The sequence below is a fragment of the Vulpes vulpes genome, chromosome 3 (assembly GCF_048418805.1).
Source record: "Vulpes vulpes isolate BD-2025 chromosome 3, VulVul3, whole genome shotgun sequence".
In the NCBI taxonomy this organism is placed as follows: domain Eukaryota; kingdom Metazoa; phylum Chordata; class Mammalia; order Carnivora; family Canidae; genus Vulpes; species Vulpes vulpes.
In genome coordinates, this window is record NC_132782.1 from 16,126,632 (window position 1) to 16,143,351 (window position 16,720).

General features: G+C 40.0%; 1 protein-coding gene across 4 annotated transcripts in view; it reads left to right on the forward strand.

Annotated features, from left to right (window-relative positions):
* The first annotated feature begins 5,769 nt into the window (after positions 1-5,769).
* Positions 5,770-16,720, forward strand: part of ERICH2 (glutamate rich 2) — a 38,441-nt gene continuing 27,490 nt past the window's right edge. Inside the window, exons 1-2 of one of the 4 annotated variants that reach the window (XM_025994071.2) lie at positions 5,770-6,050; positions 13,845-13,881. In XM_025994071.2, coding sequence (XP_025849856.1) covers positions 13,853-13,881 — 29 coding nt within the window. In that variant the 5' untranslated portion in view covers positions 5,770-6,050; positions 13,845-13,852. Of the gene's footprint in view, positions 6,051-13,844; positions 14,091-16,720 lie in introns of those variants that run through there. The other 3 variants (XM_025994072.2, XM_025994073.2, XM_072751864.1) reach the window with 3 other exon arrangements.

Here is a 16,720-nt window from a genome sequence, read left to right on the forward strand (position 1 = left end):
ACTGATGTGTAAAGAGAATCCAAGCAGAGACACAAAGAGGATACTTTTAAGTGCCAAGTGTTTTGGGTTTCGACTCCTTTGTTTTAGGTGATTTGACTTAAACCTGTTTATTAACTTGGGGGTGGGTGGGATAGGGGAACGTAATTTAACAACAACAACAAAAAACAATGGAAGGTTATACTTTGGATTTTTTTTCCAACGTTTACTTTTCTAGCTTTCATGAAAAATCGTATTTGTATTTAGTTTTTACAATATCACTCTTCATTTCAATATATAGTTTGTTAAAATTCCCAGATTTGTTTGCTTTTTCCATCACAATTTTTAGGTTAGCTGATTCCTGATAAAATTGCAGAGGGATAAGGGGCGCCTGGCTGGCTCAGTCAGTAGAGCTTGTGACTCTCAATCTCAGGGTTTTTGAGTTCAAGCCTCATGTTTGGCATAGAGTTGGCTTAAAAAAGTTGGGGAGGGACAAGGGATTTTTCTCACTTGGAGCTATCTTCATATCACAGAGGAACTGTCTAGTGTTCCTCCAAGAGTTCCCAAATGATGCTAAGAAAAGAAGTGAAATATCCTGGTCAAATAAATGAGAAAGGTTATATATTTAACATCTCCTTCTGAGAGACTGACAAAGACATTAGCGTATTAAAACCTGAGACATCCTATGTTAAGCAAAAACAAACAAAAAAACCTATTTAACAGTTTAACAAATCAATTTCTCCCAGGGAAATGCTTTTTATTCTGTGTGTTATTAGCATGGCAGAAGAATTTCCCCTTAACACCAGTTTAGGAAACCCTGCCTTAGCAAATTGATCTACTGTGTTCTGCGGATTACTGTTAGGTTTTACAATACAGAAGTTCTCTTCCATCTTATCTTTATATTTAGGGATTCACTTCACCTCAGGGACTTGGAGCCTTCCCTAGACTTTCTACAGTGAAGAATAGTGGTACCACCACCAATTACCTTGGGGACTCCTTGATAACACCATGGTGAAGGGATTTAACAAAAGATTGGACAGAGAAGGGGCACCTGGGTGGCTCAATGGTTTGGGCATCTGATTCTTGATGTCGGCTCAGGTCATGATCTCAGGCTCATGGGACTGAACCCCACATGGGGCTCTGTGCTTGGTGCAGAGTCTGCTTGTCCATCTCCCTCTTCTTGCACCACCCCTCACGCCTATATACATTCTCTCTCTCCTCCTTTCTCTGTCTCTAAAATAAATAAATAAAATCTGAAAAAAGGTTGGACAGAGGATAAAGATGGTTGAGGAGAGGTCAGCAAGAGACAACATCTTAATTAGTGTTAATGAAATTTCCTGCTCTGTGAAAGGATTGGTAATTTATTAGAAACTTTTCTATAAGGATATGATTGAGGACAAGATCAAAGTGCCTCCTCACATGTCTGGAGGAAGTGATCACTAAACTACAATTACTTTAAATTAAGGCATACAACTGGAGATGGTAACATATTTTGAGTTTCCGATGAAATAATCATGACATAATCCTCACAGAAATGGGTGTTCTAATTATGGACTGAAAGAGGAAAATTGTGGAGCACAGATATGTCATTGTGGCAGTGTGCAGGCTCCAGCATCACTCAGAGAAGAGCAGAAAGCAATGGGATTCATGTTGGTCCCAATATGAACCCTGACCTGGCCCGAACTGGCAACCAATCTTATCCTGCCCATCTTTTAAAGTGATTGGTTAAGTACAGCTAACTTTTTTTTTTAAAGATTAGTATTTCAACCATACACTAGTATTCATCCACACATCAAGAATTGGAAGACAATTATCATTAATATGAGGCCTAAAATGATGTTTTGACTCCAGGCTCCCTCTACTGTCTCTGCAATGATAGACAAACATTTTATGGCACTCTCCTGACTAGATTCTCATTTTGGGAAAGTCGAATAAACACGATTCTTGTGCAATGATAAAGGATAGCCTCAGTATGATAATCAGGAAGTTCAATATTTGGAAAAAGTTGAAAAATTATAAACTAATGAAATATTTACATAGATGGGACCATATAAAGTTGTCATTATTTGACTGTTTTTAATCCACAAATGGTCATCTTATATGGTCAACCTTATATATGACCATTTAATTGTCAAAGATTAGTAAGGAGTGTGTGTGTGTGTGTGTGTGTGTCAGGGAGTGGTTACTGCTTTTAATCTCTATTATGAAATTCCCTAAATAGATTGGTTAATTTACATTATGCTTCTTGACCAAAATTAACTACAGGATATGTCAACTCTAGTGTCTTACATACAATATAGTATATCCTATGACTTGGATTGGAAGAAAGAAATCTGCCTTCAAGTTAAAAAGTGTGAAGATACAAAATGTTTCACACGGGAAAGTAAATGAAAGAGATGTAGAAAAGCCTTCTGTTTACAAGAGGAACGCTGGAAATAAAATAGTTAACATTTTAACTGTGAAAGGAGGAAGTAGGGCAATTTGCATATACTTCAAACAATCTCACACTATTGTGAAAACCTGCAAATCCTGGAAAGAATTAGAGGTAAAAGCCAAAGTCAATACACTTCAAATACCCTTGATGTTTCATAGTCACTAACAAGAAAGCATCTTCTGAGTAAGTTCACACTTGGCACAAAATAAATATTAATTCAGTTGTTGGTAATTTTCCAAAAAGTTAATATTTTACAGTTCAGAATTTTATTTCTTAAGTCTGCCTTTGAAGCTGGGAAAATGCTTTTTGAAGTTCTGTTTTCATCGTCCTAGGAATTTAGTCGAAGAATGAAAGATGCTATCAAAGATTTATTTACAAAGATGTTCATCAAAACCTTATTTTTGTAGTCACTGTCCACTACTTTACTTTTTATGCCTAGCATAGTGCCTAAAATATAGCAAGCACTCAATAAATGTTCTTGAAAGAAAGAATTACAGGAGAAAAGTTGGAAATTTCTGCATTGGGGAACTGATTGAATAAATTATGAATTGTGGCTTATACATATTATATAACATTATATGGCCATTAAAAATGTTTTGAAGACTCTTTAAAGTCATCAGGGAAATGTTAAGACTTGGAAAGAATGTTAAGCAAAGAGAGATGCTAACAATATGTACATAAATACAAACTTTATAAATATATGCACACATAAAGGCTAGAAGGAGAGAAGAAATGATTGAAGTGGTTTTTGTTTTTTTCTTTGTGCCTCTCTGTATGTTGCAAATTTTCAATCATGAACATGTATTACTTTTGTAATCAGAAAAACAAATGTCAAACATTTTTATGATGTTCTGCTAACATTCTGATCTGTAATAAAAATGTATTAAAAAGAGATGGAGAGATTTACATGGAGTGTAAAAAAAATTAAAAACATGGAGTATAATAAGAGATAGTTGTTATGGGATGGTTCAGTATTTGTATGGGTGTTTGACTTTGTCCCTTCACTTTGTTAGAACAAATCCTCACTGCACAGATCCTTTGGATAACTTATTCAGTGGCCTGAATGCAGGAGCCAGAACTAAACTATGCTCTACTTTTGAGTATTACACCAATGATAACATCTACACAAAGGTTATAGAGGGAGGTGAATTATTTCTGAAGTTTTGAAAGGATGAGATGTGATATTTTTCATCAGAGAGAAATAAAATAACCATCATGGGTTCAAATAGACGCTTTACTTGAATGACCTTTAATCCTTACACTTATCCTGTAAATAGGTACTTTTATTCATATCATACCACCACAGTAGAAGAAAAATAGCTAAGATTTATTAATCAATTGTCATGTGCCATACTCTATCAGAGGCTTATTTTCTCTTATTTCATATTCTAAGCTACCAGGGCAAGTAGGGTTATTATTTCCATTTTGAAAATGAAGACCCTGAGGCCCAAGATGGAAGCCAGATCTGTCTAACTCATCGTCCTTGGGGAGAAAATATTTACAGACATTACTCATCTATCTTATTTTTTTTATTTTGTTTTTTTTTAATATTTAATTTATTTATTCATGAGAGACACAGAGAGAGAGAGAGGCTGAGATACAGAGGGAGAAGCAGGCTCCATGCAGGAGCCTGTTATGGGACTTGATCCCAGGTCTCCAGGATCACGTCCTGGGCAGAAAGTGGCGCTAAACCGCTGAGCCCCCCACGGATCCCCTCATCTATCAATACTAAGCAATTCATCAAAACTAATTTTTAAAGGTATTGATAGAAAAATATAATGAATTTCCCTTTGTCTTGATTGAATGAAAAGTCTTCAAACTTAAAACATCAGCTATATAACGGCGCTCCTCTAATAGTGAAGATAGTGATTTTCTATGTCCTTATCAAACTGGGTATTTGTCAATAACTCATTGAGTTCTTTAAAAAAAAAACTTCCATTCTGGCTTCTTTTTTTTTTTTTTTTTTTTGCCTCCTTCCCTCCATCCAGGAATCCAAGGAGATTGAGTGAACATGGACAGATGATTAAGATAAATATAACTGAATCTCTATGTACCCTTGGTTCCTGAAATTGTCCTAGTGGTTCTATTTTGATGAGGATGATAAAAATCTACCATTTCTGAAGCACTTTTTGTTTTTTAAAACATTTTTTCAAAGATTATATTTATTTATTCATGAGGGACACAGAGAGAAAGAGGGAGGCAGAGACACAGGCAGAGGGAGAAACAGGCACCACACAGGGACCCGACGTGGGGCTCGATCCTGGGTCTCCAAGGTCACGCCCTGGGCTGAAGGCGGCGCTAACCGCTGGGCCACCCGGGCTGCCCTGAAACATCTTTTAAACGCCAGATGTTTTGTTTTATATTTTGTTGTTTGAAGCAAACAATCATCTACCAAAGTACATATTCCCGAGAAGGTACCTAACCCCAGAGGTTATACAGCGATTATACCTCATATCATGTGGCTACTTAGTGAAATTCGAGTCCAGATTGGATTCCCACAAACGGGCATCCTTCAGAACCTGTTGCCTAGCAACAAGCCCATCGGACACTTCCTGATCCCAAGCAACAAAAAGCAACAAATTCTTTCCTGGAAGCCAAGCTTGCGGTACAATTAGAATTTTCTAAGAGAAGCGTTCCCTCACCCCCTTTTGTGACCAAAACCTCCCACTGGCCGAGGTCCGTTTCATATCCCAGGACTTGGGATATGAAACTCGGTTTCTGGGGAAATCCGTAATTTTCTCGGGCGACCTCAAGTTGTGGATAAAGTGCCGCAGGCGACGTTTGTTTATCCGCATCCAGAGATAAGCTTCTGTCTCCCAACTCGAGACTCCTTCACTCCACAAGTTTAAAACAGGAGCGAGGCCACCCCGCCCTGTCCTCGGTGCCCCCCAGAGCAGGATCCGGAACCGACGACGGCGTCCCGGGCGCCCTCCTTCCTTCCCTTCGCCGAGGAACCGGCGCGCGCGCCCCCGACGTGCGGCGCCGCGGAACTGCCGGCGCCCCCGAGCCCGGCCTCTCGCCCCGCCCCCTCCGGGGCTCGCCGGGCCTGCCACGCCCCCGCCACGCCCACAGCCCCCGCCCCTGCCGTGGCTCCCGGGGCCTGCTCCGCCCCCGGCCCCGCCCCCGGCCCGCCCCGGCCCCGCCCCCTCCGGACTCCCCAGGCCTGCTCCGCCCCCGCTCCGCCCCCGGCCCCGCCCCCTCCGCCCGGCCCGGAACTTGCCCCGCCTCCTCAGGCTTTCCTCACAGCCCGCCGGGAGGCTCCGCGCGGCCGCTACCCCGCGCCCGGCGCCCGCCCCCGCTGCCCCGGCGCGTCCCGCCTTCTCCCCGCCCCTCAGCGGCTCTCGCAGCTCGCCCCGCCTCCGCCCTCCGCGCTCCGCCTCGGCCCCCCGCTGCCGCCCCGGCTCCCGCCGCCCGCCGGCCCGTCTCCGTGGCGACGCTGCGTCCAGGGCGCCCCGCCCGGAACCCCGCGCGAGTGTGCGCCCTGCGGCCCAGCGGTGTGAGAGGCCCCGCGGCGGCTGCGGGTCGCCTCTCCCCACCCTCGCGTGCAGACCCGGCCCCGCGCCGTGAACTCGCACACCTGTCCGCGCCCTCCAGGTGCGGGCCCCGGAGCTCCGCGGCTGCCCGAGCGGCGCGCGGCAAGGTAGGACCGGCGCGGCGGGGGTGCGCCTCCAGCGTGGCTGCCTCCTCCGGCTGTGGGCGGGCCCTCGGGAGGGGATATAGCGTCTGTGTCTACGCGGGGGTGAGTGATAACTGAGCAGTTCTGGGGTGGCTGGCTTTGTTTTCGGGTTTTTTTTTTTTTTAAGATTTTATTTATTCTTGAGAGACCCAGGCAGAGGGAGAAGCCGGCTCCCTGCGGGGAGCCCGATGCGGGACTCGATCCCGTGACCTCGGGATCACGACCTGAGCGGAAGGCAGACGCTCAGCCACTGAGCCGCCCGGGCGCCCGGGCTGGGCAGTTGACAGCTGGTCTACACCACATTCTCTGACTTGCCCTTTCGGCTGCGCCAAGTGCCTCACGCTCCTCCCCCAAAACAGTGAAATTAGCTTTGTTGCATCGCAGAGCTTCCAGCTACTTCTCTCCATCCTTGCCCCCTACACCTACCTCCTTTAACACACACACACACACACACACGCAAACTTTTTTTTTCTTTTATCTGTTTTTTTCTTCTTTTTTGGGCAACAGCTTAATGACCAGTAGGAGCCAGCGTTCACTGACTGTACTTAATATTGTCATTATTTGCTAGACATAACTTGGCCACAAAGAATTCTTGTGGAATTTGGACAAATCATTGAGCCTCCCATGGCCTCCTTTTCATCTTATGTGAAACGAGGGCCCAACAGTGGATCACTTCTAAGGTCCAGTCTTCAGCCTTGTGTGAGGTGACAAAATTGACTTGAGATTTCCAAAATCAAGATATATGGCCTTTGATTACTCAGACTACTCTGCACTGCGCAGCTGTGGCACTTAAATTAACACAGGGCATGATTATAAATTTATCATTTGATTTTCCAGAGGGCATTGGGTGAATTGGACCGATATGTGCTTACCCCCAAGAGACCCCTGGGTGTGGCTTTTTTTTTTTTTAAGATTTTATTTATTTATTCATGAGAGACACAGAGAGGAGGAGGAAGAAGCAGGCTCCATGCAGGGAGCCCAGTGTGGGATTCGATCCCAGGACTCCGGGATCACACCCTGGGCAGAAGGCAGGCGCTAAACCGCTGAGCCACCCAGGGATCCGCTGGATGTGGCTTTTTAAAAATAAATCTGAAAAAGACATTGAAAATGTCTTTTGTTTCATTCTCCTAAAAACCAAATGCAGTGATCCCCAAATCCACCTAATTTATTTACTTTTAATCTCAGGAAAACAAAGTTAAGATTTTTTCCAGAGGTGAATTCCAACACCTTTAGGGATCCCATTGCACTACTCCAGAATTCTAGAGCTTCCTGACCACCTCTCCACCACCACCATTTGAGCTAAATGTTCAGTGTCCCCCCCCCCCCCCCCCCATGGCTCCATTCAATCTCAGGTGTGCACTCAGAACTGGCTTTTCTTAGAGTTCACCTTCAGCAGTGTTCTTGCTTGGTGGTAGGTAATAATAGGTAATAGGAGGAGGAGGAGTTGTAGCAATTATAATTGTAGTGGGAGATAGGTGCTATTATTTATTATTGGCTATTTATATTAATCTTCACAATAACTCTATGAGGTAGGTCGTATTTTTGTCCTCATTTTATAGTTGAGGAAATTGAATCAGAGGTTAAGGACCTGGCTTGAATTCACTAACAATTTGCTGAGATTTGAACATAGACAATCTGATTCAGCAGTCTGGGCTCCTAGCTCGACATTATGCTGTAAGGAAATATATAAAATTTGTATGTAGTCACTTTTTTTAAAAGATATTTTATTCATGAGAGAGAGAGAAAGAGAGAGAGAGAGAGAGAGAGAAAGCACAGGCAGGGGGAGAGGCAGAGGGAGCAGCAGACTCCCCGCTGAGCTGGGAGCCCAACACAGGGCTCTATCCCAGGACTTGGAGATCACCACCTGAGCTGAAGGCAGTCACCTAACCATCTGAGCCACCCAGGCACCCCTATATGTGGTCTTTTTAAAATATGAATGTAAATTATAGATGATCATTGAAACCATTTTTATACACATTTGAGACTATGCAATGAAGATTGCCCCCAAATCCTCTTGTGCCCACACCAGGCTCCCCTGGGATGGAGGATGGTGCTTAATTAGCTCTGTCTTCTCGTCACCGTTGCAGGGCCTGAGCATGTAACTAATTCATTCTTTGCCTATTAAAATACTAGGTGGCTTATAAAGACAAACAGCCCCAAAGGATAAAATAATTGCACAGATGGGGTAGTGGAAAATGTATACATCTTCCAATATTACAAGAGAAACCCAAAATGAGAATTTTGTGAAATCTGAATTTTGAATGCTGGTAACTCATTTTATGGAAGGTTTTTTAAGTCCTATAGAATCCAAATAAAAACTATCTGGCCCTATTGGCTGGTTAGTGAATATTTACCTAGAAGAATAAGGGAATGGATGTTTTATGTTCTTTTTTTAGTACTAAGTCCTTATAATCTGGTGTGCATGTCTTAAATGGAACCAGTCACATTTCAGGTGTTCAACAGCTACATGTGTCTATGGCTACCATATTGGCTAGCAAAGATCTAGTTTAATACTTTCTTTTGGGGCAGCCGGGGTGGCTTAGCGGTTTAGTGCCACCTTCAGCCCAGGGCCTGATCCTGGAGACCCGGAATCGAGTCCCACGTTGGGCTCCCTGCATAGAGCCTGCTTCTCCCTCTGCCTGTGTCTCTGCCTCTCTCTCTCTCTTTCTCTCTCTTTTCTCTCTCTCTCTCATGAATAAATAAAAACCTTAAAATAAAATATTAAAAAATTTCTTTTTTTTTTAAGATTGTATTTATTTATTCATGAGAGACACACACACAGAGAGGCAGAGGGAGAAGCAGGCTCCATGCAGGGACCACAAGGTGGGACTTGATCCGGGGTCTCCAGGATCACACCCTGGGCTGAAGGTGGTGTTAAACCGCTGAGCCACCCGGGGCTACCCCCCATAAACACTTTCTTTTGCTTTCTTCCTTCCTATCTAACAAATATTTATCGAGCACCAGTGTATGTGGTACTTGAATTTTTCTGTGCTTTGTACCCAAAAAAACCTTAGCTGAACTAATTGGGCCTTTGACTGAGGTTTTGTTGAGTCAGTTTTTCCAAAAGCCTACAACTATATCACATAAAACTCCTGTTTTGTACCACATGTGGAAAAATCTTTCTGCAACGAGAGGGAAGAATGAGGCCCACCTGCAGGGAGAAGCCAAAATGAACAAGGGAAGCCCCCATGCCCCTTGAACACAGCTGTATCTAGTGTTCTGACACAGTTGGGTATTTAACACTTGGATTCTATGAGCCAACACTTCTTCTTTTGCCTAAGTTAACTTGAGTATAGTTTCTGTAACTTAAACTAAGAATTAATATCTATTAGCCTTACTAATATAGCTAAGAAACGAAGAACGAAGCCCTTTCTATTAGAAATGAACCCGTAATGACCCCCCACCCTGACCCCCAAAGTACATTTTAATTTGCAAAATAGAATATTTTCAAACATATGATCACATAATTATGCCTATATAAATCACTTTGTCATGTAGATTTTATATATTTATTTAATGGGATACAGTTATCTTCCAATTAATACTACCTATCTTTCTCTATCAGTCATTCAGTATTTTTTTCTTAATAAAAATAAATCTATATCTGCTTTCCCCCAAACTCTTCTCAGAATCATCCCCCCTAATTCTATGGGCCTTTCTTTTTAATAATAAGAGCATTCTAAGCCAAGTAAGTTACTTATATCATTCCAATGGTTTTATTCATTCACTCAATATCTGGGTGCCTTTAAAATGGAATGTGACCCACACTCATGAAAGAACCAGTTTGTGCTCTCCAGAAACTTCTATCCTGGTAATGTAATCATTCCACCATTCTGTAGTTATCTGTCTACATATTGCTTTTGGGCATTTCCTTGACTAATTCTTTTACTCCGCTTATTAAATATTGGTATTTCCCAGGATTTTATCTTTGGCCTTGTCTTATTCTACGTGGGCCATGCCATCCATTCCCACTTGTTCCCAGCTATCCCACACATCATCTTTTCTCTTGAGTTGTAACTCTCTTTAATAGAATTGAAGAGCACTTGACTTCAGATGATGTACAGACATCTATAACTCAGAATTTCCCCCAAACAAATTCATTATCCACCCCCCAAGAATGTTCCTTCACTGGTCCATTCATCCTAGTCATCCACATTAGAACCATTAACTCTTTTCTTCTCCCTCACTTCTATGTCTACTAAGTCTTAGTTTTACCTCTCTTTTGGGTACCTTCCCAAGGGTACCTTTCTGGCTTTGTACATCATCTTTTTTCCCTGGACTAGGGTTTGGCAAATTTTTTCTATAAAGGGCCAGATAATATGTATTTTAGGCTTTGTAGGCCATACAGTCTTTGTTGAAACCATTCAACAATGTCGTTGTAGCCTGAAAGCTGCCATTGACAATGTACAAATAAACAAGCATGTCTGTATTTCAATAAAATTTCATTTATAAAAGTAGGCAATGGGGATCCCTGGGTGGCGCAGCGGTTTGGCGCCTGCCTTTGGCCCAGGGCGCGATCCTGGAGACCCGGGATCGAATCCCACATCAGGCTCCCGGTGCATGGAGCCTGCTTCTCCCTCCGCCTGTGTCTCTGCCTCTCTCTCTCTCTCTGTGACTATCATAAATAAATTTAAAAAAAAATTAAAAAAAAAATTAAAAAAAAAAAAAAGAGAATCCAACTCTTGAAAAAAATAAAAAATAAAAAAAATAAAAGTAGGCAATGAGTCATATTTGACTCATTTGACTCATGGCTATAGTTTGGCAGCCCTTGCTCTGGATTATTGCAGTGGCCTTGTAACTGGTTTCCCTACCTTCCCTTTTCTCTCAGGTTTGCCCTCCACAGAATTTCTTTTTTTTTTTCTTTTTCTTTTTCTTTTTTGTTTCAGAATTTCTTTTCTAAGATAGAACTAATATTATGATTGTTCTTCAGAGCCTTGGTTTGCTTTCCTTTGACTACTGGTTGAAACCCCAGATCCTTTGCACATGATAATTATGACTTAACAAGTTTGCTTCCATTATATATATCCAGCTCTATCCATTTTCTAAGACCTTGCTAGACTGTTTGTCCCCATCTGTTGGGTGCCTACCCAACAGAATGTCACCGTCACCTTCATCGTGAAGCTTGACTCTTGCTTCTCATAGCAGGTAGAATGATATCATATTCTAGGGGTACTTGTAGAAATCATACCTAGGGGAATATAGCAAACTTGGAAGAAGTTAAGTGACCTACTGAAGCTTACATGGGAAGTGGTAGGACTGAGCCACATGAATCCAATCTCTTTCACTAAAGAGCCCTGACTCTTGAGTATAACTCTGTACTGCCCCTGCCCCACAGAATTCAATTTTATGAAAGGATATTAAATGGACATTTTCTAGGTAGTGATAAATCCAGACCTAGCAGAGCCTGTGTTTCCATCAAAGGCTGGGATATGCCCATTCTAGGTTTTTCTTTTGCCAGAAGAAAATGGGAGAATTTTATGTACTGATGTTTCATCCAGGTAAAGGGTAGAATGTAGCAATTTGTAAAGATCCTAGAGCTAGAAAAGGGAGAATATACATATAAAGGGGATGTCTCCTCAGACATATGGGTATCCACAGGATTGTGGAAATCTGTGAAAAGTACCTCTCAGGACAGGTCATCTTGGATTTCTTTTGTTAGAGCCCTATTTGGTTCATTATTGCATTGTTTCCACTTTTGCACTCTACTGCCTAGAGAAGTACGGCATTTATCCTAGAGTTTGGTCTTCTGAAACTGTTGTTTTTAAGATTTTATTTATATTTATTTATTTAGAGGGAAAGAGTGCTCATGGCAGGGGTGGGGTGGGTGGGGATTGGGGAGAACAGAGGAGAGGAAGAGAGAATCTCAAATAGACTCCATTCTGAGTGCCCAGAGGACACTACTGGGCTCCATCTCCTGACCCTGAGGTCCTGACCTGAAATCAAGAGACAGATGCTTAACCAACTGAGCCACCCAGGCACTCCTGGCCTTCTGTAACTGATTTTCCCAAAAAAGATGCCTTGCTTTTTTGATGGACTTTTAGCTCTCTCTGAATTTCTCAGAGGGATAATCAGGTTAATAACATATATAATATCTGGTTTGATGAGGATTCCCCAGAAAACAAAGCCTGAGGCAAATGTTTACATACCAAGTGCTTTATTCCAGAGTGCAAATCAGTACAAGGGAGATTTAAAAAGAGAAAAAATTAATACAAAATAGAAGCTTCTCTTTTATTGTCCACAGTTCTGGCCCTGAATTTAGTATTCCAGAAATCCCTAAAATGTACTACTACTAATTTTTAAAGTCTTGTTTGGGATGTGGAGACAGCAAGTGTTGAGGGAGGGGAGGGCAAGTGAATTGTTATTTATGAAAAATGTAATTGTAGTCTCTATCATACTTAAAAACCCTTAAAAGTTGATTTTTCTCTTTACAATTAAAATTAAATTTACCCAAATATATAAAGGGCTAAGTTACCAGAAAATCTATATAGGGTAATCTAAGTAAGAAAGGTAAACATTCACAAAGAAAACATTATAATTTGTAAGTATTAATAAGTACACAGGGGAACTTGTAAGAATTGTATTTTAAAATGTTAGTTTTGAAGAAAATCAAAGGTTAATTTCTAAATGTATTTATTGGAATAACATTTTATTTAAAATACTCTTATCTTGAAATACCATGGAAAAATCTCTTGTTCAGGCTCAAGTACACTGTTTTTCACACTGATGAACTGGAATGTGGCAGATAGTTTTGTTTATATCGTTTTATTTTGTTAAAGTAGGGATGAAAAGTGGTCCTGTATACATGAGCCAAGCTGAATTTATGATTTCTAGGGTCAGCTCAGTAAGAAAGGGGAGTCCTGAACCTACTGTTGATTGTATTTGGATCTGAATCTAGAGTCCAAGTTATGTAAAACCACACAGAAACAGAGAATTAGAGGCTAACTTAATATATCACTTTTCTAACATGCAAAATTATTCCTATAGCTCTTTTTACATAAGCTCCAAGGTAAAAATGGGAAGAAGAGGAAGGGTTAATTTCTCTAGACCTTTTTAAAAACAATTTCATAATCCAAAAGAAGGAGATTTTTCAGTTAGGATGGAAGCGACATTACTAAATAAAAAAACCAAAATATTTGATATCCTTCTGACAGAATTCTGCATTATTTTATTTATAGTCTAAATTTATACAATATTTAAAGACTTAGAAAGTTAATATTTTGTTTTTTGCAAGAATTATCTAGACAAGACATATTGTAAAGATAAGACTATGTAAACTATTTTTAGGATGCTTTAGATCTCTTTTACCATCAATTTACATAGTTTTCAAATAATTGGCTTTAGCATAAAATTACCATTTCAGCCTAAATAATAGAAATATTTATATAAAGGCTATGCATAAATTATTTCAAATACCTCAAACTAAAATAATAATGCTAGTTTTTATTTTTGCTTTTATTTTAGGTACCAAAATATAGTTTTTATTTTTGCTTTTATTTTAGGTACCAAATGCAGATTGCTAGTGTTTGACCCAAAGGGTAAATGATTCATTACTTAAAAAGAATGTTTCATCATCATTTTGTCCTAAATATTAAGAAGATAGTCTACTGGAGTGACTGAATGTGAGGTCTTAGCAGTTAAATCCTTTATTATATTACTTGTCATTCAAAAAATGCTTAAGTGTATTTGCTGATCAGAAATTTCTGTTAACAACATCACTACAGATAAAATACTGAGTTGGGTTTTTTTCTTCTCTTTCAGAAAAAGTGATGGTTGAACCAAATGAAGCAATGTCAGAGTAAGAAGATGTCTCTGGTTGTGCAGCTGATCTATCACATGCCTCTTAAGCAATTAGAACTACATAATGCAATCATTTGTCACCCAATTAAATTTGAAAGGCCAGAAACGCATGGATTAGCACTTTAGCTTTTGCTTCAATCAAAGCAATTGTTACTTAGATAAAAAGAACATTTAAAATGAAAAATGAATTTTGATAAAAATATAAAGGTATAGATAATAGCCACTTCTACTTTTTAAATGCTTAAATACCAAGTAGTCTGTATTTTACTTATATAACTTTCATTGCTCATTCCTATTTCCTTTTGATACTTCTTGTTTCTTTCAGAATATCCCTTTAAACGAATATTTACTTGAAAATTAAAGGTTCTTTATTTACTATGAAATGAATCATTACTACTAAGTAAAGGAAACTAATCACCCCAATTAGTTGAAGGGGACTAGTGTTAAAAAGAATCATGGTCCAGTTTTAATATGGTAGCTAAATATTGATTTATTCAAGGCTCTGATTCTGATAATTCATCAAAACCTTTCCTAATATTATCATCTCCTACCTCCTGAGGAAAAAAAATTATAAATTCCATGAAAAATTACGCTTTGAGAATTTATCATAAAACACATTCATAGAGATGAGTATTGATAGATTGGTAGAATGGTGCCAAACATATTATTTTGGTTTATTCTGGATAAAATTGGCTTGGAAATTTTTTACCTTATGCAATTTATTTTTGAATTTTCATACTGTCAAAGCTAAAAATTAGACCAGCCAGGGCGGAGGTGAGGTCTGAGGGGCGATGTGGCCACAGGGGGAAAGAGCAGCAGCAGGAGCTGTGGGACTTTAATTTCAGGGAGTGAATAGAACTAGTTTTGGAAGACGAGATAACTACAGCTGCAGAAAGAAAATATATTAATATTAGAAAAAGATTGGATCAGTTGGGATACCGCCAGACTCTGACAGTGGAGTGTTTACCATTGGTAGAAAAACTTTTCAGTGACCTAGTTCATACAACAAAGTCTTCAGAAATCAAAATTATCTACTGTGAAAGCAGAAAAAGTGCCAATTTTGATTTTGTTTTGGGACCTTATAAACTTGAAAATGCAAGACTGAATAAGGAAAATAATGAATTATACCTGGAGTTAATGAAACTGAGAGAACAATCAAGCCAATACATTAAAGGTACAGATTTGTGGGATGCCTGAGTAGCTCAACGGTTGAGCCTCAGCCTTCGGCTTAGGGCATGCTCCCAGGGTCCTGGGATCCAGTCCTGCATCAGGCTCCCTGCGAGGAGCCTGCTTCTCCTTCTGCCTATGTCTCTGCCTCTCTCTTTGTGTCTCTCATGAGTAAATAAAATAAAATCTTAAAAAAAAAACTAAAAAATAAAATTAACTTGCCTTTTGTTGTAAATTATATATTAAATACATATTTTTATATTAAAGAGAATGTGTAACTGATCAAAGACAAGAAATCTGTTTATTTCAGGTTAAGTGTTCTAGATAATCAGAAAAAACAAATGCCCCGTTAAATATATTAATCTGTAAATATGTATCTATATCCAATTACATGGTTGAAACATTTAAATTTTAAAAATGTAAGAAAATTTTAGTTGTCTTTGAAGGAAGTATGATGTTACTTTCAATAATAATAATAAGTCATTAGGGGATCCCTGGGTGGCTCCGCGGTTTGGTGCCTGCCTTTGGCCCAGGGCGCGATCCTGGAGTCCCAGGATCCAGTCCCACATCGGGCTCCCGGCATGGAGCCTGCTTTTCCCTCCTCCTGTGTCTCTGCCTCTCTCCCCCTCTCTCTCTCTCTATCATAAATGATAATTAAATAAATAAATCTTTAAAAAAATAATAAGTCATTAATGGAAATAAATTACTATTGTGTCTGTGAACATCGATGTTCATAGATTGTGATAAGCAGTGTTGGAACTGAAGGAAGGGGTAATCTACATCCTGAGTTAAACTCCAAGGTTAAATCAAATGCAGCCTGGGCCAAAATAGGAAAGCAGAGTGATAATTTGTTCTCTTGGTCTCATTAATAATTGCATCTTCTCAAACTAATTTTTGCAAGGACAAAAAGATCAGTTTCCCTTCAGCTGAGTTTGGGTTTGGTTTGTTTTGGTTGTTTGGAGTGAGGGAGGAGGAGGAATGGTTAGTGTAGCCCATAAATCTCACAGGTATGTGACTTCAATCTAGGTACTTTACCCAGAGTTCAAGGTACACAGGGCCAATCCTGGAAAAAAATGATCAAGTAGGAAAGTAGAAAATCATGGAGGACCTGTGCTTAAGGAGCCCTGTGACCTGGCAAGTTGATGAATTTTTTCAGTATAGTTTTTCATTCCACTCTCTACCCACTACTGGCGGTACCTCCTCCTCTGTCCTCCCTGTGTTGTTTCCTGTCAAGTGAAGCAGTGGGAGTGGATTTGCCTTAATCTTCTCTGCTTCTTTATTCTAGTCTGAGGCACATAAGGAGTATATGGACTTATAAACCAGGAGTTTCAAATATCTGTGCTTGTAAAGCCCACATTTATTATTTCCTCTTTTCCCCATGGATCTCCTGTGTGAAAGATTTTGTCTACCCAACAAGTTGCGCTTAATTAACAATTTTCAGCGATAGAAGTAAAATATATCGTTAATGCTAGATGAAATTTGATAGATCTTGGATCTTTGATCTCTTGGGTTTTGGGCCAAGCTTTCAAGCATACTTGAAGATGTGGGGGGGAAATGGCTGAAGTAAGTCCACAGCATTCAACTGAAAAAATTGTGTCTATGGGTTTTCCATAATCATATGTTTTATCTCTTCTAAAGTGACAAGGTTTTTTTTTTAATTTCCATTTTTA